This window comes from Terrapene carolina, unplaced genomic scaffold, assembly GCF_002925995.2.
Source record: "Terrapene carolina triunguis isolate 2854851 unplaced genomic scaffold, T_m_triunguis-2.0 Scaffold629, whole genome shotgun sequence".
NCBI lineage: Eukaryota > Metazoa > Chordata > Testudines > Emydidae > Terrapene > Terrapene triunguis.
In genome coordinates, this window is record NW_020664980.1 from 4,260,393 (window position 1) to 4,284,139 (window position 23,747).

The 23,747-nt window shown below is 44.8% G+C and overlaps 1 protein-coding gene across 3 annotated transcripts in view; it reads right to left on the reverse strand.

Annotated features, from left to right (window-relative positions):
• Positions 1–23,747, reverse strand: part of ARHGAP26 (Rho GTPase activating protein 26) — a 443,229-nt gene that overhangs the window by 207,203 nt on the left and 212,279 nt on the right. For all 3 annotated transcript variants that reach the window (XM_026659432.1, XM_026659434.1, XM_026659433.1), the window contains exons 2-9: positions 21,965–22,060; positions 20,217–20,278; positions 18,735–18,806; positions 14,322–14,423; positions 10,165–10,275; positions 7,328–7,432; positions 4,909–5,038; positions 3,038–3,138 (exon numbers count right to left, since the gene is read on the reverse strand). In XM_026659432.1, coding sequence (XP_026515217.1) covers positions 3,038–3,138; positions 4,909–5,038; positions 7,328–7,432; positions 10,165–10,275; positions 14,322–14,423; positions 18,735–18,806; positions 20,217–20,278; positions 21,965–22,060 — 779 coding nt within the window. The remainder of the gene's footprint in view (positions 1–3,037; positions 3,139–4,908; positions 5,039–7,327; positions 7,433–10,164; positions 10,276–14,321; positions 14,424–18,734; positions 18,807–20,216; positions 20,279–21,964; positions 22,061–23,747) is intronic.

A 23,747-nucleotide genomic window follows, 5' to 3' on the forward strand; every position in this document is an offset into this window, starting at 1 on the left:
CTGGATGGAATCAGAACTGCTGCAGTGTTTAGTTAAAGGAGATTTTCCTTTAGCTTGAGTGGTAGGTATCTCTGCTGATAGAGCATGATCATTTCAGTTCTATTGTGTAACAGTAACCATGGACCCTGCAATCCATGGACATTAGACCCTGTGTTGTAAGGTGGCCACAAACACACTAGAATTAAGGCTACGATTTAGTCATGGATATTTTTAGTAAAAGTCATGGAAAGGACATGGACAATAAACAAAAATTCACGGCCTGTGACCTGTCCATGACTTATAAATACCTCTAACTAAATCTTGGGGGGGGGGGGGGGGGGGGGGGGGCGGGGGGCTGCTGGGGGGGCCGGGGGGGCCAGCTGCACCATCTGCTGGGGGCCACCCCAGGACCTTTGCTCAGGCAGTCCCCGGGGCCAGCCGCACCAGCCGCTGCAAAAAAGTCATGGAGGTCGTGGAAAGTCACAGAATCCGTGACTTCTGCGACCTCCGTGACAGACACAGCCCTAGCTATAATACATTAAAACTATATATCAACTCATTGAATAAAATGCATGCAAATTGAGCACACATTTACCAGCACAGAAGAGGAAATGCAGTGGGGGCATGATAAAGATCATTTTTACAGTAACATTGCCATGACATGTGTGAGTAGTAACGACAACAAACATAGCACAGGTTTCTTTAATGCAACGTGAATTTAGACAGGATTCTTTGCTCTCAGTTGTTGAGTGATCCTGTCTGATGTATGCTCTTGATGTCTCAGGTGAATTTTTAAAAAACACCGATGGTTCAATTTAAACAAAAAAAAATGAAAAAGTTTTGAGTTTGCAAACTTCCTGTATTTTTCATGTCTTTTTCGCGCTTCACTGACCAGTCGTGCTAGACAATCACAACACTGACATCAACCATTCCAGAAAATGTATTAGGGAACTAGAATAACATTGACACCAATAGCCTGTTCTAACGAACTCTCCACATTGACTGCAAGGATTCTGCCATGAGGATCAACAGAGTTAGCTTGTGCCCCAATCCTAAACTCATTTCCCTGAAGTTAGCTGGATTTGCCCACTGCTGCCGGGGAAGTGGTATTCCAAGAATGCCATTTGGAGAGAAAGCAATTTTAAACTGATTAGTATTTGGCTCCAGCCATAGCCTGAGGTGGTTTCCCGAGAGGCTGAAAACAGGCAGATGACAGACAGAGCCTCCGCAGCCTACAACAGCAGAGATCCCTCTGCTGATCAAGAGAGGTCACATATCTCCCGCCTGCTGCTGTTGTCTGCTTCAGAAAGATTCCTGGCATGCCTTAGTGGATGGAAAGACTTGCAAAGCCTCTAAAAAACTACAGTATTGGTTACAGCAGAGTCACTGTGGGCTGATCTACACTTGACAATCATACTGGTATAACTGTGTCAGTTAGGGGTGTGGTTTTTCACTGATATAGTTACCATGGTACAAGCTCTAGTGCAATTCAGTTACACTGGTATAAAGATGCTTTATATTGGTACAGTTAAAGCAGGAAAAAAATAATCTGGTGTGTGGACAAGAGCTAAATGAAGTGAGCATCCCCTAGCAAGGAGTCATGCTAAAGACCGGATAGCAATGGAAGAGAGTTCATTCTACCTGGGATGGAGTGTATATAAAGAGCTATGGATGCCAGTCAGCCAATACATTAGCCTCAGGGGAGATTTGTGCCATTACTGAAGTGTAGGGGAGCTGAAGTATTGTGGTCAGGTCACCCTTAAAAAGGGGACTGATCTCTGTAGGCGCTTTGTTTGGTTAAAGAAAGATAAATTCATACAGTGAAGAATGTATCTGGTACTGGCCACTGTCAGAAGACAGGATACTGAGCTAGATGGACCATTGGTCTGACCAAGTATGGCCGTTGTTACATTCTTGGGTAATTACACTACACATTAGGCCACTTTATTTCTGAGAGTGTCCACACAGGGGTTTAATGCAGTTTAACTAATCCACTTTTAATTCTCTCCTTTAATTAATTCGGATTAACTTTCCTGAAGCTAGGTCTACACTACAGCGGGGGGTCGACCTAAAATACACAACTTCAGCTACGTGAATAGCGTAGCTGAAGTGGCGTATTTTAGGTCCACTTAGCTGGCTGTGAGGACGGCGGCAAGTCGACCGCTGCCGCGCCGCCGTCGACTCCGCTACCGCCTCTTGCCGCGGTGGATTTCCGGAGTCGACGGTAGAGCCATCAGGGATCGATTTTATCGCGTCTTCACTAGACGCGGTAAGTCGATCCCCGATAGACCGATTGCTACCCGCCGGATCGGCGGGTAGTGAAGACGTGCCCTTAGTGTCCCTAAGTAGACAAGCCTTTAGGGTCTGCACATGTGGATTTATTCTTAACTAGCTCCATAAGTAGACATGCTCTTACTGAGTTGCTACTCCTTTACTGAATGGAAGGCTGCTGCTGAATTACATTGTTTACTCTGCCAATGTTATTTCCCCACCATGATGGTTTTACATAGCTTGTTAGTACCCACAGAGATGTGATCTACATCTCTTTAAATCAGCACCCTGAGGCTCTCTTTGCAATATCTGCACATTAATATTTTAAGCCACCCTCTCAGTGACTAATTAGCTAGTGCTGTGGGTGTGTGCCAGAGAGAGTGGATGTTAACAACTCCTTAGAGTGCTCACTGGAGAAGAAAGCTTCTGATTGAAAGGCAACAATGGCCTTTCCAACAAAAAGTCCTCTCCCAGGGAAAAGTGGGGGTGTCATTCTCAAAAGATGAGAAAACATAGGTGCCAGCACTTTACTGTGTCATTCTGCTAAAAAAGAGTTTCTAGCAGAGGTTAGTGGGGAGAGAAGAGATTTAGAAGAGTGGATAGAACCCATCAATGAAATCCATCAGTGCCAAGGTTTTGGCAGTTTCAAGGGTTTGTCGTTGACAGACACAAAACATTCCCAATCCAACCTTTGTTGGGCCAAGAGCAAGACTCACGCCAGCTCTTCCCCAGAAAATCACCATTCGGGTGACCCTAGCATGAGTGCACTTGGCTTATTTCCACTCACCCCTTTTCCTCCAGATTTCTGGTCAAATGATACCATAGTGATTCGTTTAGATTCCCTCTGATACGTGCAGTAATGCTTCACCCAGGAGGTTCCAAAGTGACCTACAACGGAATTTAAGTTTTGAGATTTCTAACAATTAACGACGGTCTACAAAGCAGTCGTTACCAAAGCTACCATTAAACATCCTAAGACGAACGATACAGACTCTTGCATCTAGCGTTCTCAAAAGCACTTTACAAAAGTGAGTAAAAGCATGATAATCCCCACTGCATGGAGGGGAAAGCGAGATCCAGAATTAAATCAATCCCTGGCAGAGTCGGGAATAGAATACAAGTCTCCAGGCTCCGAGCCCAGTGTCCCATCCATTGGACCAAGCTGATTCCTATGGACAGACCTGGTAATTTGCTAAATTAGCTTTAGTTTCATATTCCGTGATATAATCAGAGGATTAGCTACAGAAAAACTATAGAACAGACCAGTTAGCATTTATCTTGTCCACCTTTAGTCACTCCTGTATATTCGCCAAGCTTGGTTGGCTCCATCCAGTTTTGGAATGTACCAAGCAACAAGGCTTCAGCAGTTTCACTTGAGCAAATTACTCCTCAGTCTGCTATGTTGGACCTCCCCACTATCATTGGCCTCCATGTCATTTCAGATTATTCCTAGAATGTAGCATTTACTCACTTTCCTTGCCAAGCAAAAGTGGGCATTTAGTGAGGGTCTCATTCTTCTTTTATCCCACTGTACAGACTCCAGACCTTTTTGCAGACAAGTTTCTCACTCTTAAGGAAGATACCCTAACTAACCGCTTTCCCACTTTTGCCTGAGATATCACCAATTAGGAAACCAGGGAGTTCTATCTATGTACTTATCTGCCCGCATCACCATAGCATCAGAGCACTTCACAGTCTGTAATGTATTGACCCTCACACACCTCCGTGAGGTAGGGCACTGCTGTTATTCCCATTTTACGTGGGAAACTGAGCCACAGAGTGGACAAGTGACTTGCCCAAGGCCACGCAGGGAGTGGAGCAGAGAACTGAACCAGTCTCCTTAGTCCCATGCTAGAGATTAACCACTGGACCATCCTTCCTCTTCATAGAAATTAAAGATAGAATTGACTCAGTAGATCATTTCGGAGTCTTTCCTGACCCTTGGGTCAGGCTCCTAGTAGCTGGATTCTAGTCCCTCCCCCTACCAGGGCAGGGTTGTTCAATGCAGTATCTTCTCTAGTGCCGAGACCTCTACTTCTATCCACCCAGGGTGGTAAGAATTCGCTGAGATGGGCTTCGAATTACATGCCAGACTTGGGGAATATCAAAGTTACACGGCCAGAGCAAAGTGCTGTGGGATAGCCCCCACCTATTCTGGTTAGTACTGTGCACAATTCATTTTTCAGGGACTGCAAAGAGAGTATGCCAAGGAGCTAACAGGCTCAGCAGGAACAGACTACCTCATTGGGTGTAAAAAAACCAAAGGCAGGTAAAAGGCGAACCGTGAGGCGTGAACCATGGAACGAGCTCGTATGCTGGTTGTCCTGTGGGATACACCTGCAGCACCACAATGCAGAGTCACCGTGGGGGAAAGCTGAAGGAGCTGGAGAGAATTTCCCAGAACTGCAGAATGTGGGCCCGCCCTGCTGGCAGTGGGGATGCTCCTGCAGAAAGCTGCACAAGTGGCTACCCTAGGCCTGTAATTCAAATCCAACTCAAGAACTGACAGGATTTATTTCTTCCCCCAATCCCCCCGCATCTCTTGCCATTTCACATGGACCATGCTGTTTTGCAGAGCCAGTGCTCCCACTCTGCACTTTAGTCTCCACCGAGTGGCAGCAGAGAACAGCTCAGTAACTTCAAGGCAACAGCACTTACGTTTCTCCTGGACGTAGAGATAGCCCTCCATTGTGAAAGGGCTCATGTTCCTGTGCTCGTCGGGATTCTCCTTCATCTTCCTCATCAAGGACTCAACCTCCGACCGGGTTCCTTCAAAACGATTTCTTGTCTATAATTTTTGAAAAATATATTTTCCATTATCCACGTTTCCCCAGAGCTTTCAATACACACAGTGCTACCTGTGTGCTATTGTAAAGGAATTTACCTAGAGACAACCAGGGACCCGTGGCTAACTTTATCTGGTATATTTCTTTGCCCTCCTGTAATCTAGGTGGGAGCCCTCACAACTACTCCAACCCTGGTTCAGAAGTCCATCCCTATTCAGCAAAATACCGAAGCTCGTGTTTATATCCCACTGACTTCAGCGGGACTTAAATTCCTATTTAAACACTTTGCTGAATATGAGTGGATATAAGCATATGCTTGGCTTACTCAGGGTCTCTGTTCCCTCATCTCATAGTTTTTAATGCTAATAATTATGGTTGGGGCTGGCAGCGCTGCCAACTACTCACACTACCCAACACTTCCCTTTATAACACCCTGTTTTCAGTTACTTGTAACTTTGTCAAACTTTAACTGTTGGGCTGAAATTTTCCATGCCAGGTGTCTGCCTCAGGCTGAATGTTATCGGAAAATTTCAGCCACAATTATCTGGCCATTTCTGAGAGCGAGGCAAAGGGAAAAGTACATTTTACCCATACTAAATTCTGACATTTTCTTTGAAAATGTTATAGCGCCCCCTGCTTTGGAGTAAGGACTGGTAATTTGGGAGGGGGAGTCGCTTTTGTGTCAGCGATATGCCTTTTGCCATTCCTGGGGGAAATCACTCCGATTTGGCCAAGTTATAAGCCTTTTAAAAAAACCAACAGTTTGCACATGTCAGTAGAGACTTGCTAGAGCTTCAGCTTAATTCCCTAAATATCCCATCCTCTGTGTGCAAGCTCTAGACTGGGGCTGGGCAGGTTTTTCCCTGCAATTTCAGCTGTGGCCTCTGGACTGTGCCAGTCCCAGGTCTGGACACTGAACGGAGAGCAGGTAGCCTGTCTGTGCTCTTCTCAGCCCGGGCAACATGGAGGAGGAAGCTGCCTGAACTGAACGCAGAAGGAACAAGAGTAAGACATCGGGATATGGGGCAAGTAGATTGGATAAGGAGCCAGGGACAGGAGGGAAACCGGGAACCAGAGGAGCCAGACATGACACAGGGGGAGAACGAGGACTGGCACAGGTGATCTGAATTCTGGCATTTCCCAACTTTGCAATCTTAATAAGGTTTTTACCACTCTGTGTGCGTGTGCGTGTAATATATACACATGCTATTGTATTGTACAGAATTGGTCCAAAATACAACAGTGTTACTATGGCACTTTGGGCAGACAGGGAGGCAGAAGTTTGAAATAGTTCTGGGTTTTTGTTTTAGTGAAGGACTCTGTTGTTGCCTCTACTCCCAGTGCCCAACCCTGACTAGGAGGCTGGAAATCAAATCTGATCTCTTGCACACCACCACTGAGCACTGTGGCAGTGCTAGAGGGATCACCCAGCACACCTCAGTTTGACAGGTACACGAATGAATTCTATTCATTTTTGTAAATTAGCATTCAGGGGCCCAGGCTGGTAAGTGGCAGAACAGCAGTCTTTGCTGAAAATGGAAGCACCACACAACGATAGGCAAGACACAACAACAAACTGCTGTCCTTCATCAAATGGTTTCACAGGGCTGTATTTTTAATTTTGGGGGGGATGGGAGGGGAGAACAAGCACTGAGGTGTGTGATGTTTTTTGAGAGTTTTCTGAGAGAATTCCGCAAATTTGCATCCTCTGGAGAAAAGTGACTTTGTTTCAGAGAGAACTCAGCAAATTTGCATCTTCTGGAGAAAAACAGCAATCCTAATAAAAAAGGCAAGCAAGCAACACACACTTGATCTCCCAAACACAGGCACAAGTCCACCTGTTGGATATTAACCATATGCCTGGCTGCCAGGGGAGGGGGCTGTGCAAGTTCTCTCAGCTACAGAAATCCCAATGTCTGCCACTGACAAAAAAAAAAAAAATGGGGGGGGAAGGGGGGTGTTTGCAATTCTTAAGACAAACAAGCCTTTGAAATACTTGCTAAAGTGTGGTGCACTTAAAAACCGCTGTCTGCTTGCCAAGTCCTCCTGAGGATGTCTGGCTCTCTGCACTTGCCATGCCCAGGGGAATAAATTGTTATTTGGGTTGTGCGTTTAATGTAGTGTCATCTACACACACACACAAAAAGAAAGCATTTGCTTTCAATTATGCTATAAAGCCTTCTGCTGAGTAGCATTCAGGAAAGCTAATTATATATAGGGGAAATGTTAATTCTCTGTGCAAGACGGTCACACGCATCCACATACAGACTTTCTCCTTTACATACACTTACATTCTGTATGCTGATTGTCAGCTCTGTCTTGAAGTCGCTGAAGTCCTTTGCGAGTTCATAGCCATGATGGTAGAATGTGAAGAGCCCTTGCAGGAACGCCAGCAGCTGCAAAGAACCATATTCATCAGTAGACACTACCACCTTTTTCAAACCGACTGATGCTGAAGATGTCATTGAATGGATCAACGTTTTAGAGGGGCAGACTTTTAAAGGCATAAATGGGAACTAGTAAATTAATTGTCAGTGGAAGTTGGACATTTATCTCCTATTGGTGCCTTTGGGGGGAAAAAATCTTCCTCTACACTTTGATAGGTGCACGTACAGAATTGAATCATTTAGGAATTCTTGTACGGTGGGGAAAAATAAGCAATGGAGATGAGGGAAGAAGAGAGTGAAGACCCGGATGAGACTGAGGGAAGTTCTAGGGGTGTAACCTCTATTTTCTCTCTTCAACAGTGGATAGGGACAGGAGATGCTGGCTGGAAGGTGCACAAAAGCCATCAGGGGTACAAGACCCTGTTGAAGAAACATTCAAGACGACAGCAAAATGCAGCCTAAACCACCCTAACACCAGTTGAAGTCCAAAATATAGCGACTGCATGCAATGACCCCCTGAAAGCCAGTGCACACATTTCTCCATTCTCCAGCTCCCGCTCGGTCACACCATTATAACAAACAAAGGGAAGATACTATGAAACTGATTCCTGGAAATCAGAGAGACTCCTCCCTATTCTCCGGAATCTCTTACACAGGCTACATTCATTGAACACAACAATGTTAATTAATATTGCCCCTTTACAATCAATACCTTCCGTAGTATTAACTTGTGTGTCCTATTTCCATAAGGGATTGGGCTTCATTTCCCAACTCTGCCTCAAAGCAGCTCATTTTCCCTTTCAGGAAATGGATTAACACGAGGACTGGTTGAACCAATTCGGCTTACAAACCAACCCCAACCTTCATAGCAACCTCTAAACCAAAGAGGAAGTTCTGAAAAACGTGCTGTGATTTATTGTTCTTTCCTGTGAACCTCTGCACTTCTGGCTGAATCCCAGACTGGGGGTGTGAGTGATTCAGTATTATGAAAAAAACTTTTTTCCTTTTCTATCTAGGTACACATATGGCCCTCGTCACTGCAGCATCCAAGTGCCTCACAACCATTAGTGGACTTTATCTCAACATCCAGAAGAGGTTAATAAGTATTGCCCCATTTTACTGATGGAAAAGAGAGGCACAAAAAAGTGCCAAAAGTCACTGATAAACTGGGAACTGACTCTAGTCTCACTAGTCCCAGTTCAGCATCCAGTAGGCCATCATTCCTTCTTTCCATGCGATTCCCTGCCTTCACTGATAGCTGATAATATATGAACCAAAATACTAGCATCTTGGGTTTTGCCCAGAACCAGTTCCACTGGGATCCCCAAACAATGAACTTTTTGACCACAGAGATGAGTATCTAACTAAACAACCCTTCTTTTTTAGGCTCAATTTACCCTGCTGTTTCAAGTCCAAGGTCCAAAAATCCAATGCTCACAAAAGACTCCTCTATGCTTCACTAACATGTCATATTGTACTGAACAAAGCAGGAGTCTGTCTAGACAATTCCTGTAGAATATCAAGCTGAGCTTTTCTGATAACTAGGCCTTCTGCTTGTCTAGTAAAACTCCTGCATATAACCCCCGCCACATCCTTGAATAGTTCACCCATCACTTTATTGAGAAGTAGAGTCATGCCTTGTCAGGGTAAACCAGGCAATAAGCAGCTAGTGCTAAGGTCATACCTTCTTTTCACTTTGGTTTATTCTTCTCTTAAAAGGACTGAAATAGGGTTTTATCAAATCCCTCAGAGGTGCTTCACCAGGCATAATACCTGAGCAAATGCAGAGGTAAGACTCTTCTATTTTTATTCCTGTATCATTTCTTTAATCCTATTTTTTTCTTCTTCTCTCTCTAAGACTCCATTAATCTCAGATGCTACTGTTATTATTGGCTTTTATTTTCCCCTTACAGATAAACTTCCGAACCAGGTTTTCATTCGCCAGTTGACCACTGTCTAATAACGAGCCTCTCGTCCGTAAGACTTCTTCACCCTGGTGGAAATTCTTGTAGAACCCATCAGAGTTTTGTGCACAGTGAACATGAGGCTAACAACTCTATCTCCACTAGCCTGTGCCCTTGCACAATTGGTACCCAAGCCTTCCTGCAAGCACAATGGGGAAAATGTCTTTGGAAAGGTTGGTCTCTACAACCAGAGTTCAGGGTCTGGGTTGAAGTCAGCTGGGGGAGTTACCCCCTTTTTCTTCCTGCTTAGAACTTATTTCACTTACCTGTCCTAAATTCTATCCCTTAAGGAAGAGACCTTGCTGACTAAAACATGTGGTTGTTTTCCTCTCTGCACAGTCATTCCATCAGCTTGCAAATCCAGCTGGTCTCCACTGGTTTCTACAGACAACCAGTAGCTCAGACTACCTAATGTTCTGTTCCTAAACTTAGCTGCCAGCTGGAACCTGTTGACAATTTTCACCTGGAATTTCCAAGAGGGCCATCCCCACCCCTGCATTCTTCTCTTCTCTCTGTCTCTTGATAAGTGTCTTAAGCGTTAAAGTTCCAGCAACCTGAGGTGTCTAGTCACCCACTAGAACCACACACTTCATACGCGGGTTATTGAAGTTGCTGTTTGTCAGACGGCTCTGGAATAGCAGAGATACCAGGCCTTCCATCAAAACAAAAAAGAAACTGTTTCACAAAATCAGTGCCTCAGACAAACCTTCTATACTCTAAAGTAATTTAGTTGCCAGCAACAGTCAGTAGGCTAAGAAATTTTGAATGTTTACTTACAGGTTCCACAAATTCAAACATCTTCCTCTCCTGGACTTCTTGCACCTTGAAGACATACTCAAGGGAGACTTCATAAAAATGCTGTCGAACCAGGTCCACCTGGCTGTCTGCCTGTGAGAACCATGGGAATTAGAGAGGAAATACAGTATAACTACTGACTGAACATTTAGCTTCAAGATCACAAGATATCAGGGTCTAATGAGAACGTGTCCATACAGAACGTAAATTTAGTACCAGATACCAAAGCAGGGCTAAGCAGATGGCAGAGAGATTACATACAAACCTAGTTCGCATGAAGACACACTTTCTTCATCTGAAAATTATGTATGAAATTATTTTTGTGTTCTTATGTCCACGACTGCTGGGTGGACAACACACAGTAAAAGCAATAAATACACTTGTAGTACAAAGCAGCTTCCCCAGCTCCTCTGCCCTGACCAGCAAACCCATGATAATAAGAGTCCCTCCAGTAATATTCCATAGTCAAATAAATACTCAGATAGCTTAGTATACACCTTGCACTTCACCATGAAGGCCAGTGAGCTCTAGCTTTGATGACCCAGCAGAAGGAAAGCGCATTGTCCTTTGAGAATGGTTTGACTCCAAAGCCCAAGAGAGCATGACTAGCGACCGTCCTTAGCCACCATGATGGTGCATCCGGACACATACGTACGTGCCAGGGTGGAACTACATCACTCTTATGTGGGACACCATCCCTTTTTTTAATATGCAGAGGAATTAAGGTGGCCTTCAGACCTCTGCTCCTAGAAACCTGTTGACTCTTTCTCCTTTGTGACTATGGATTAAGTTCTTCCCAATGATCAAAGCTGGATATGGTCAGCTCCCAAACCATGGTGACACGCAAATAAAAATAAAATGACTCAGTAACTTTGTAATCAGATGTACTCCTTCTCTGTCATACCTCATTTAAGGATTGCATAGCACTTAAAACCTCACAATCAGCACTTTGCGAAGTAGTTAAAGACTACTGCCCCCATTTTACAGATGGGGACCTGGAGGTCAGAGAGACTATGGGCAGTTTTTCAGGTGTGTTTCTAAGCACCACAGTCCCCATTGAAATCAAATGTAGGTGTTAGAAATTGGGGGTGAGGAGGGATTCAGACTCTAAATGACTTGCCCGGGGTCCTCAGAAAGCCAGTAGCAGAACTAGGAATCCTGATTCCAGGCCTTATTCTAATTATCTCTTGCTTTACAAAGTATAAGGATTATTACACTAAATAAATTCATTGCAGCCCCTTTATTTACTCAATTGTTTCCTTTGCCTCTGCTGTGCTGGTGTGCCCTCCATTGCAATTACAAAACAAAGGCTTTCAGAGAATTCTAGAAGTGAATGGCAAGAAAGGTTTGTTAGATCATCTAGTCCATCCCCACTCAGTGCAGGGCTGTTTTCTATTCCTTGTCTACACTAGTATAGCTCAGTCCACACTAGGGGTTGTATCAGTTTAATGACATCAATTAAAAATAACCACAGCCTTAACCAACATAATTATCCAGATATAATTTTCCAGACTAATAGTACCTTGCACAGAGCTTGGCCACAGCAAGACCGCTGGGAAGTCAACACCAGGGTAATTTGAGAAGAGCAATCTACCCCGGGGGGGCCTACCATACCCTGTGCCCAGTACAGAGCCTAACATGCGGCTGCTTTTACTTTTGAAGACCATTGTTGGTAATTACTTCCTTTTTAATAGGAACTTATCCCTATTAATCTGTGACAAAACCGTGAAATGGGTTATTTCCACCATGACCAACCTGTAACATCTGTCATGTGTGTCCATAATACAGATACCGAGGGATTTAGCAAAGTGAGCTCTGAAAATCAGAAAACATGATGCAGTATATTGGACTTGCCAGCAATTAAATGGCAAATCAGACTTCCTGTGCTGTTTAAATTGTCCAACAGCCAGAACTGTAGAGCAACAGAGAATTCCCAGGTTCTCTCCCCCTTCCCTTTACTATAACCATTGGACATGTAAATATTTCACTCTCCCAGATGTATCGGCAGTAAGAGGAAGTTGGTACAAAGTGAAGGGTTTCCCACACTTGAACCACTGTCTCTTCGTAGGGCAGGGCCCTACAATGCAGCTATATAGTGCCAATAAGGTACAGTACACCCTCTTCTAAAGTTACCACCACACCACCAACTGCATATTTTTCAGCATGCATCTGTCATTCCTCTGGCTGACTTCCCCTCTCTGGAATCCCAATTTACAAACTACGAAAATAAGTTGTACCACTTTTATATGCCCTGAAGAACCAAAGCCAACATTTTCAAACTTGGAGGCCTAGAGTTAGATGCCCCATTCCAATTTAAGGCACCTAAAGGGCCGTGACTTTCAGAGAGGCTCAGCTTACATAACTCCTTCTGTATGAACTTTCTTGGAATCAATGGGAGCTGTGGGTGCTGCATACCTGTGAAAATCAGGCCTTTTATTTGGGTGCCTAAACATGGAACGAGGTGCCTTACTTTTATGCAAGCAAGTCTGAAAGCATGGGCCTATGCTAACTAAGTATTCTCTTCTTTGCAACAGGCCCCCAAACCAAAGTTTAACATAAAAAATCTCCACCAGATGGCACTGGTATTCAATGCTGCTACCCTGATATCCTCTACTACAGCTCTTTATTGCAGTTCCATTGGAGCAATACCAATACAGTCGCTACTGACATTATTAGGCTTTTCCTTGGAGAAAGGTACCTTAATGCTCAAGGAACACTCATTTTAAATGGCATAATGCGTTCTTTACCACTATGTTCCCTCCTCTTTCTAAAATAGAATCCTCCCACTCCAGTACTGCACAGCACTGAACATGCAGTGCTTCGAATGCTGAAAGTAAAACGGTGATCGAGGAGCAACTAGATCATAATATTTAGCAGCCTAATACAATGGGACCCTAATCAACAAACCACAACCACTACTGAGGCCTGAGGGCACTGCTGTATTATAAATAATAAATAACCAACGGACTATCTGTGCTATCCAGCAGGGACAGATTAATAAGGACTTACAACTGGCTTGTGCAGTTATGTGAATCAGGAGACAAATGTGGATAATTATGGGGATTTATGGGGGGAGTGGTTTGGTTGACTTTAGATTTTAGAAAGGCAAGTAGTTATTATTTATTAGTTGTATTCTCATATTGCCTAGCAGCCCCAGTCATGGACTAGGACCCTATTGTGCTAGATACTATACAAACACACAAAAGACGTACAAGCTTTGGCCAAGATCTCTTTCACAGAAGTCATTTTCTAAGGCCAATAAATGGATAATGTCCTGGGCAGATCAAAAAACAGACTCTAGGCCAGCTCAGGGAGCACTGAAGTTCACAGGAGTGACTTCGGGTATGTCTACATTGAGAAAAAAAAAAAAGAGAACCCTTCCCCCCACCCCCACCCCCCACTCCCACCCACTGTAGCAGAGAGCATCAGCAACCAAGTCTAAAGACTCAGGCTCATGCTACAGCACTAAAAATAGCGGTGTAGACATTCCGGTTTGGGCTGGAATTCAGGCTCCATCCCAGCCCAGGCCAGAACATTCACTCAGCTATTTTTACAGCCATAGCGCGAGCCCTGCAAGCCCGAGTCTGTAGAGCTGGACTCTGAGGCTCTCCACTGAGGGAGGGTGGGGATTGGGTGTCGTTGTTTGGTTGGTTTTGCAGTGTAGATGTACCCTTACTTAGAGTTTGGCACAGTACACTGTTAATAATTAGATAGCTTCCACCTGAATTAGAGGGTTTTATGCAGTTTTGAAACGTTAATGAATTAAGCTCACAACCTTTCCTGCTTATTGGGTATTAATGGGCACATTTTATGGGCTAGGAAATTGAGACACAAAGCAGGGAAGCACCTTAGCCAAGTTGATACAGGATGTCTGTAGCAGACCCAGGAGTAAAACTCTAGTCTCCTGATATCCGGTGCTTTTAACCACAGGCGGTCTCTCTCCCCGCCTAGTCATTGTCTTTTTGGTGGTATCTTGGATTCACTTTACCAAAACAGAGAGAAAACCCCTGTCATTCTCTATCAGCATGAACATATCCATTTTACAGCCACGCAGTGGGTTTTGCTAGTTGTAGATAGAGATCATGACGGGATCTGACTCAGGAGAATGCCAGAAGTTGAAAACCAGAGCTTGCTCTCACCTCTTGAAGTTGGGATTCTTTCTTCTTAGAAGACAAGTTTAAGTGCTTTTCCAAGACACCACAATACTTCTCCGTCTCCTTGTCGTACTTCTTCTTGGCATCCTACCAAAAAAACAAACATCACTAAACAAATGTCACATTAAAACCACCAAGAGCAGTCACATGACACTGACTCTTTAGGGCCCCAACACCAAGACAGTGATATTACTGGTGTTACCACAGCAGCTAGGAGTCCGAGTCATGGACCAAGACCCTATTGTGCTCAGCACTGTTCAAACACAGAACAAAGATTGTCCCTGCCCCAAACAGCTTACATTCCAAGTGCCAGACGAGATGACAGGTAGGAGAGTGCAAGGAAAGAACATGAGACAATGCTGGTCAGCACAATAGGCAGTGGTCTCAGCACACCAGCAGCCTCGCTGGGGTCAGCTGAATGTGAATGAACAATTTCCAACAGGGAACATAGTTCCAGTGTAACACTGCCAGATCAAAGGAATTGTAACCAACATGGGTCTATGAAAACTAAGGGGGGAAATAATGGAGTGCTTCTAAAGAACTAAGAACAGTGGAGTTCACCATGCTACAATACAGAAAGAAAAGAACATATTCACAGAACCTGACAATAGCTTACTGCCTAGGTGACTTTTTCCCCTTGGCCCAGTTTTCCCCAGGACCTGACGCATTCAGTCTTGTCAACTAGGGTGCAAGTTAATTGTGGCCATGCATCCACCTCCTAAAGCCACAATGAGGCCCCTACTTTGTTTCAAAACTGGCCGCTGAGCAGCCATCATATAATGGATTTCAGCCACCACTAAACAGAGTCAGATTTAAATCTGTGACCTAGGAAGTGAGACTTTCTACTCATTCGCAAACCCCAAAGCTCATCAAATAACCAGTTCCCAGAGCTGATCCAGAGACATTTCCAGCACCAAGTGCAGGTCATTGGTTACACACCTGCCAAGAATGCTAGCGCACTCCTAGCGCCCAACACCCTGCCCACCAGAGTGACACCTTAACCCGGCCTGTGTCCCTCAGCATGACGATCTACCAATTAGATTCTGTGAACTGGAAGCTTCAAATGGCCACTTCAACATAACCTTTACCCACCTCCTTCCACCTTCCTCCCGTTTCTCCCCCCATCTCCACAATATGTTTGGGAATGAACCTGCAGCCTTTGCATCAAAGAGGTGCATTCGAAGGGCTTTCCGTGGCATACTTATCCCCTCCACTAGACCCCGGCTTACAAGAGCCTGAAAGCACTAAGCAGAGAGGACAGATGTATTCTAAGTTTTAAAATACTGACTTCTGAAGACCACGTTAGACTGACTGCAAGCTGAGGACCTTGCCCACAGAAGGCATGCTGCACTTGGTGCCAAACTGGACAAAAAAAAACCCAAAGTGGAAGGAAGGAAGCTTCACAAACCCAAGTGCTCCTGCTTTTAATTAGCTGCACAGACAAGGCACTTTACTCAAGCAAATCACTTGTTTTACATAACTGCAGTGACCCCTCTGTGGGTGTGCCAGTCACGCTTGGTGACAGAACCCTGGACAGTAGCCAGGCCACATGATCAGTCCAAAAGTGTCCATCATCACACATGAACCCCCATTCCTCCACTTCAGAGAAGCTGACCCAAATGACAGGCCGCCTGCATCCACATGTGAACCCCAGGGTGAGCAAAAGAGCAGCATTTTGAAGGGGTAAAGGTCATCAAGAGTTCATGATCTCCTGTTTGCTCATTTGAGACCTGCCAAGATGCTTTGTCCAGGATGGCAGCCAAGGACAGGACAGTATCTGGCAAGCTCACGCCACAAAAGAAATGGCAATAGAAGATGAAAGCAAAAACGTGCTTTTTGCCAAAGTTATTCTTCAACAGCTGCGCTACTAGAAAGGTCTCTTGACAGAGAGGCTGGGGCATGGATGCAGATTCCTGAGAGCACCTGAGTGCACAGAGGACAGTGTCTCATAGGACAATACAAACGGCCAAGAAAACAAAGCCGCATGACCCTCAGTTTCCTTTATCATCGGATTCTGCTAAGCAGCACTTTGGTTTGATTTTGGGCATCTTTGCAAGCTTACTACGATACTGGCATACCTGTTATTTCTGTCCAAGTATCCTTCCGCCACCTCGGGCCTGCTCACCTCAGAAATTAAAGCTTTCAAAGTCTCTTAATTTGGGCTTCTGAACATTCTCTAAGGGTTCATTTACATCCTCCACTGCCTTCACCATGGTGATGTGGGACTTTCAAACAGCCTCAGAAACACACATTCTTCATAGCCCTTCTGAGGGCATCTGGATGGCAGAATTCACTCTCCAGCTCCCTCCACACCAGCATTACTGATGGGAAAGGTTTCCCAGCCAGCAAAACCGCAAATATACCAAAGCCAGTGCAGAAAGTCACAAACTGCAAATTCCTTTACTGTCCCCAGGAAGCAAAGTACAAAGTCAGTCAATAGCAGGAGCCAAATTCATCTCTGATGTAAGTGGGTGCAAAGGGATTTTTCTCTTCTGGTTTTAGTGGGATCTGCAATTTTGAAAAAGTCTGCTAAACTCAAACCTTAGAAGTGACACAAAAGCACCTGGAAATACAGCAGGTTATTTCACACAAACAATGCATTCACTATGTGGGTCAGGAATTCCAATGGGAACAGTAATAGAGAAAGCACTGTAATCAAAGCTCTCTCCTACGAGCACTGTAAAATAACAGTGCTACCACTGCAGGTGCCTCCTCATGGATGTTATTGACATCTACCAGCCAAAGCCATTTTGTTGCCATACCCACCAGCTGACACCACCATCTCACACACACGGATCAATTCCCCTCTGGAGAAGGAAAAAAGCCTCATACTAATCTGAAACAGATTAAGAAAAATTGGCATCAAATTCTAGAGCCCTTTCTAAATATTCTGGTAATGTAATGTTTTTAAATCTGTGCAGTGCCATGGGGCTACTCCAATTGCTGCTCTAAAAAAAGACTAATTGCAAATAATGTCCCGGCAGGAACCAAGTCCAGCAACCCCAGTTGTTCTTGCCATCAGCACCAGAATTCACACCTACCATACAGGAGGCAGCAGAATCTCCTCCCTCAGCACTGTAAGTGTTTCCTAAGGTCCTGGCCACCTCCCCAGGTACTGAGAGGATCCCAGAGGAAACTTCTGAAGTTATGGAGGGTTTACAATTCTGGTTAAATGCCAACACACACACTTTGGCTGAATAGCCTAGCCCTTTATCTTTCCCTCTTTGGGATAAATACTCCACTTGCTACCCCCAACATAAAACAGCAATGCACATAAACTGCCAGCCCATCACAATACAATGAACCATATCCTTCAAAGGTCTACAGAGATTAACAAGGTCTGGAACCGCACAGGTACTTTGCCTTCTTTGCACCCACAGCTGACACCCTGCTAAGGCACTGCACAACCTTCTCCATAGTATCTGATACCTACGAACAACAGCCCATTTCGGAAGGATCTTTTTCAGCTATAGACTTCTCCCTAAAGCAGCATAGGAACTGCCATACTAGCCCAAACCACTGTGCCTTTCACAACAGGACTCTAATCTAGCTGAGGCCCCTACATGCTACTGAATACAGGTAATGAAGCTCATACACATTAGCTTATGTTTCCTGCAGGCAGAAACAGGTTGTTATAGTAACAGGAGAGCAGCAGACGGAAGACGAAGCTGCAAGTTTAATTTCAGTGAAAAGACAGGAAAGAGGCAAAAACCATGGCTTGTGCTTCAGTAGCAGCCATGAGAGATACTGTTTCAGTTGTCATCTATTTGAGATTTGCCCTATTTAGCAAAGCTCTTCTAAATTAAAACGGAATATATTCTGGTTACACAGTAGGGATGGGGGAATAGACCTGGACAAAACTGAACCTATTCCAGTTACACATATGGGATGTGGGGAATTGATCCGGAGAGAAAAAAAAATCAGTTGAGAACTTCATCTAAGTAATGCAAACTTTGCTTGAGGTTTGAAATAAAAAAAAAAAAAAGTTTGCTTAACTTTGTGTGCACTTGGTCCTCGTCCTATCCCACCTGCTTTCAGACAGGGTCAGACGTACCAAAGGACCGTAATCAGGGCTAGAAGTTTGAATGGCCCCACTGCCACCGCAGAGATGTTCAGATAAGGGTTTAAACAGAAGGTGTGAAACTTTTGGAAGCTCTTCCCTCCCATGGCTGACCTCCTGGTGTCCATAGATGGTACAGGTCTGCATGTACAAACCCCCTGGCTCCCTCAAACCGAGCTGCTCGTCACTGTGCACATTTCAATCAAGTTTCATTTCGGGAGTGGGGGGGAACTAGGGAAAGGGTTCGCTACATTTTTATCCTTTTCAGGCCTTTCTAGTTTCAAGCACGTGCAGAGATGGCAGTCAATTCACAGCGCATGGAAGCACAGCTGACCTACCTTAGCAGCACCAATTTGTTCCTTGCGGAATTTCTCCAGTGGAGTGATCAGGACCTCACCAGCATTCTCAATCTGATGAGATAAAGGCACAGATTATCATCATCTCTCCAGTATTGTCTACTCACACACGCTTGGTTATTAACTGCTTTGTATCTGTTCAATTTAGGGTTAAGATCTTCAGGGCAGCGATCTTCCCTTTCTATGCGTTTATACAAGGCAGAATTCACATTTCAACGCAAAGTGGTTTAAACCTGTCCAACATCTAAAAAACCAAACAAAACGAAGAACCACTGTGTCGTTGATCAGAGGCTCTCAAAACACTTTGCAAACATTAACTCCCCTGTGAGAAACAGGGTCATTACCCTGCTTCACAAATGGATAAACTGAGGCACATAGAGGGGGAGGTAATTTGCCCCTCACATGGAGCAAAGTCATTTCATAGTCAAGTATATGGTCAGTAGCAAAGCCGGAGTCCACAAATCCCAAAACCCTAATTCATCCACTGAGCAACACTTGTGACATCAAATTCTTTCAGAGAAAGCTGCCCGCCCACACTCCCAGCCAATCTACAACTCCCGTTGTCTAGGAATCCAGGAGCGACCTGGATGCTCCCCATTGTGCCAGTACATAGCAGGGTACATCTTGCAAGCACCAGTGTTACCCAGTTTAAACACACCAAATGTGAAAATGAAAGTAGTTAACGTTCTTTACAGCATAAAGCCAGCCAGGTGGAAAATCTGCAGATACAAGAGAGGACCCAATTTCCTTCCCAAAATAGAAAACCCACAGGTTATCGCACTGCTGGGAGGAAGGAAGCGCATTGTAGCTTAGCCTAAAGCAGCTTCTGCACTTGACAGCAGCAGAGACACCGCACTCAGAGTGAAAGGAAAAATGTACCAACAGCCTGAAAAGAATAATTTGGCCTGTGTTCTGTCAATGTGGGGCCTATTAGATTGAGTCACAGCTCATTGTGACTTGCTGCCCCCCGGCATGCTGCCAAGACTCAGTCCCTAAGAATAAATATTCCCATTCTTTCAGGCATAAAACCCAGTAATCCTGGCTAGTTAGTTACACAGTGGCCCGTGGCCAAAACAGGCAAGAGGGACTTACAGAACTGCTTTGCACCCCACCCCTATAGAAGTCGTGCAGCCAGCCTCTGGTACATAGGTCAGGAGGAGTTACCACTGCATCCGTAATACCCATCTGAAAGTTGCTGAGACCTGGTGAAGGGACTCTGGTCAGCCCGTTTCATGCCACGAGCCCACATCTCAAAATCAGTTCAATGCACTCACCAGTTTCTATTCTCCACAGACCTCAGGCCGAGGTACCTAAAGCCCCTTTTTACCTTCCAGCCTACGTGAGCAGACGACAGGCCTCTCCCAACACCATAGTGACCCTGAACTCCTCGCCAACCCTCCCCTTTATCAAAGGATCATACAGAAGGAGGTTTAACTCAGAAACCACAAGCCTCAAAGTCCATACCATGCGCATTCGCTCATCTTCGAGATTCCGGAGAACAGTGGCAAATTCTTGCAGGGATTTTGCTGAAAGAGACACACCAGTAGGTTTAGTATATAAAATGGGCTGTAAAGTCTCTAACATTAAAGAAGTTTGGGCTACACATTTCCAGCAGTTAGTTACTCTTAACATGAAATACCGGGCAGTCGGACTAGATTATGCTGTTGCATCCTTACTTTATTAGCAGGTTGGCTGTTCATTGGCTGCTAATAAGAGCAAAGAATTGGCTTTTGAATTTTGGTGGAATATATTCATGAGTAGCGGCATGCCGGTCTCTTCTGAACAAGTGCATGGAACTCCCTTGTGGCCCAGTTACACTGTTAGTGGGATATGAAGTAGAACTTTGCAGCCTTGCACGTACAAGTCTGCTCCAGGCTCGAATTCATTGCACTTTGTTGCAAATTTATTTATTTTATGTCACCTGGAAAACCAATCAATTCAGATTTGTTTCTGTCCTTACATTTTAGTGAAGTAGAGACAGAAATAGGAAATTCTGAACCTTGAACTTTTCCAGTGGCGCTGATAGCAAAGCCGGAGTACCTGTGCAGAACCATGGTTGGGAGGAACAATATATACCAGACTGGCTTTTCCCTAGTATATCTTCCCAAAAACAACCCACAGGCCCTTAAATTAAGCTGCTAGACACGTAGAGCCATGGTCTGGCAAGTTTATTGTGCAGTCCTGCAGCCCCAGACCCTTGGGAGATGGACTGGATGACTCAATAGCTCTTTTTCATCTCGATTATTGACAGTTAACTATAAAAAAATAAAACCGATTGGTAAGACGTGCAGCCACAAAACTATACTCCAAGCCCCACAGACAAAGAGATGTTGCATTGGTCTTGAAAGTGAACTACCCAATGGGCAATTCTTTATCCTCTGCTGGGTCTGTCTCACAGGGGATCTAGGGCATCTCACCTAGGATGTGAGGTATGACCAGTACGTTTGGTCATCTCAGCTGAAAAGCCCTCTCACTGCCTAAGTGAGACTGGGGTTTGGCTAGAAAGAAAATTAAAAAACCATTGACTCAAGTTCAATTGAAATAGGACACTCTTACTAAAGATGAGGCTTAAACCCAATTTAGTTATATAGGCTCCTGTTCGTGTGTAAAAAGCCCGAGGGATCAACCTTGATAGGAGAGGGCTAATGTTGGCTGGCTGGGGGAAAAACAAGGAGGAGCTGCTCCTTTGCACTAAAGTAAAAGGCCATGTTTTACCACCAGGATCACAACCTGGGGAGTCCAATTGGATCCTCATCTCCTTCTGTTTGTCCCGATAGCAGTGGCCAGGAGTGCTTTTTTCACCACTGCTTAGCAAGAAGGTTGCCGCCTTCTCTTTTGGATCGGGAACTCGCTATATTTAGCCATGCCTTTGTCCCACCAGATTCACAGATGCACTGCTTTAAAATGGAAAGGGGCTAGTGGCAGGGTATTGCCAATGAGAAGCCCTGGACTCTGGAACTCTCTTTCCCTTGGCTTGACAGAGCCAACTTCAGGGCAAACTGCAAGACTCCAGTTTCCCTGGGCTTCACACAAGGGCTGGATTAAAAGGAAGATATTGTTTCTGCAGGTTGGGACGGAGTTTAGTGGAGCTTCTGGGTCCATCAATACTTCACATGTATTTCTATCACATGTCTATGCGCCTCGTGCTCTGATTAGCTCGGTCCAGAAATATCAAGAGAGACCCCCTTAACAAATGTAGCCTTCCCACTTACCTATGCATATTTCATCATCTGTTTCTGCATCTCCTATACATCGGAATTTAAACTCATTTAGGGAATCTGCAAATTTCCGCTTTGCTGAAGACAGATCTGTTGAGAAGGGGGGGAGAGAGAGAAGGGGGAAAAATGAAAAATCAGAGGTATTAAAAAGTATGCAATAGTCAGCCATGTCACCTCAGCCCTGGATCCTGTCAGATCTTCCCCAGGCTCAACCTGCTTGCCTCGAGAGTACTTGATTGAGGTGCACACACCCTGCCATCCAAGAGAGACTCCAGGGGTGAAATCCTGGCCCCACTGATGTCAGCGGGAGTTTTGTCATTGTCTTCAATGGGACCAGCATTTCACCCCACATGCTGAATGGCATTCTTCCTTCTGAATCAGTGCTAAACCAATGTCCCTGCACTGTAGCATAGGAGACGTGAGTTTAAATATCCGGACCTGTTATCCTCAAGGATCCCACAGAGTATGAATGGTAGCCCAGCTGTCCCAGCTGAAGTCTAAATGGGTAAATGAATTACATTCTGCCACTAACTGTTGCATAGTGTTGCCGCGCACTCTTAATCAGCTGCCAAATTCACCCCAGGCGACAGCAGCATTTCAGTGGTGGGTGATGCGATTCCACTAGATAGCTTGCTAAGCCTCCACATTGTGGTTCTTTTGGCTGAAAGGAGCTGTCTAAGAAGTTAATAATACACCTGTTTATTACTTTACAATTCACAGCTTCTGTTCCCGATCCAAACCTCATTAAGTTACCACATAGCCTGCCACATGCAAGGTGGTATTTTCCAAAGCCCATAAGTGTCTTAGGAGCACAATGCCAATTGGCTCTGGGTATGAACTGTGCTCCTGAGTCACGTAGAGGCTTTGGAAATCCCACCAGTCACTGGATCTAACTATAAGCCGATTCCCTTTATTTCCTCACTCCTATTCCCCAATAGCTCCACCCAGTTCCACAGAATTCAGTGATGTTTCTTTCTCTCTCTCTCTCTCTCAACAAAAAGACTTTCCTCAACACCACTTTTAAAAAACTCTCTCCTTTGAAACATTTAAGGCCGACAATACAGCAGCAAAAGAGGAGATCAAACCTTTGTGGCCAGTGAGTATAAATAGGAAGGAATAAGCAAAGAAGACTCTCCCCAAACTTCAAGAAAGAATTATCTTCAGTTTTTGGGTGAGGTGTTAGTCAGTCTTTATGTTATCTGAACGGACCATCCCCACTCTTAGCATCACCAGGGGAAAGCCATTGCTTGAACACCTAAGCCCTTATCCCGCAAACGTTCCAATGCGAGTGAAGTTACACCTTGCAGTGTGTGCAGGCTCAGGCTGCCTGAAGAGGGAAAAGAATTCTGTCACACGGAATAAGCAAGATGATCATCCTAGGAAAGTGAACATGTAATCCAGGCTCGGGAAAGGATTCAGCACAGAAAGAAAGGTCAGTGAGCCAGCAAAACCTGCCAGTTGTGACATGAATGGAAGGAAGGACAATCACTGCTTTGTGACGGTCTTTTTACCTTCAGAAGGCAACAGAATGTCACTGTTCAGTTCCATTTCAGGAAATGCATATTTGTGACTCACAGAGATCTCAGAAGGAACCATTTGGGCTTCTTTTGAGGGGGAGGAGCAAAGCGCAAAGGGACTTTTGGAAGCTGTTCTGGTCATCAGGACAATTACCCACAAGCACACGGCTCAGCTGCCAGGAAGGGACATGGGAACAAAACGTTTACATTTTTTAAAAGGATACTCCCAAGACAAGTGTCTTTTGCATAAAAGTCTCTTT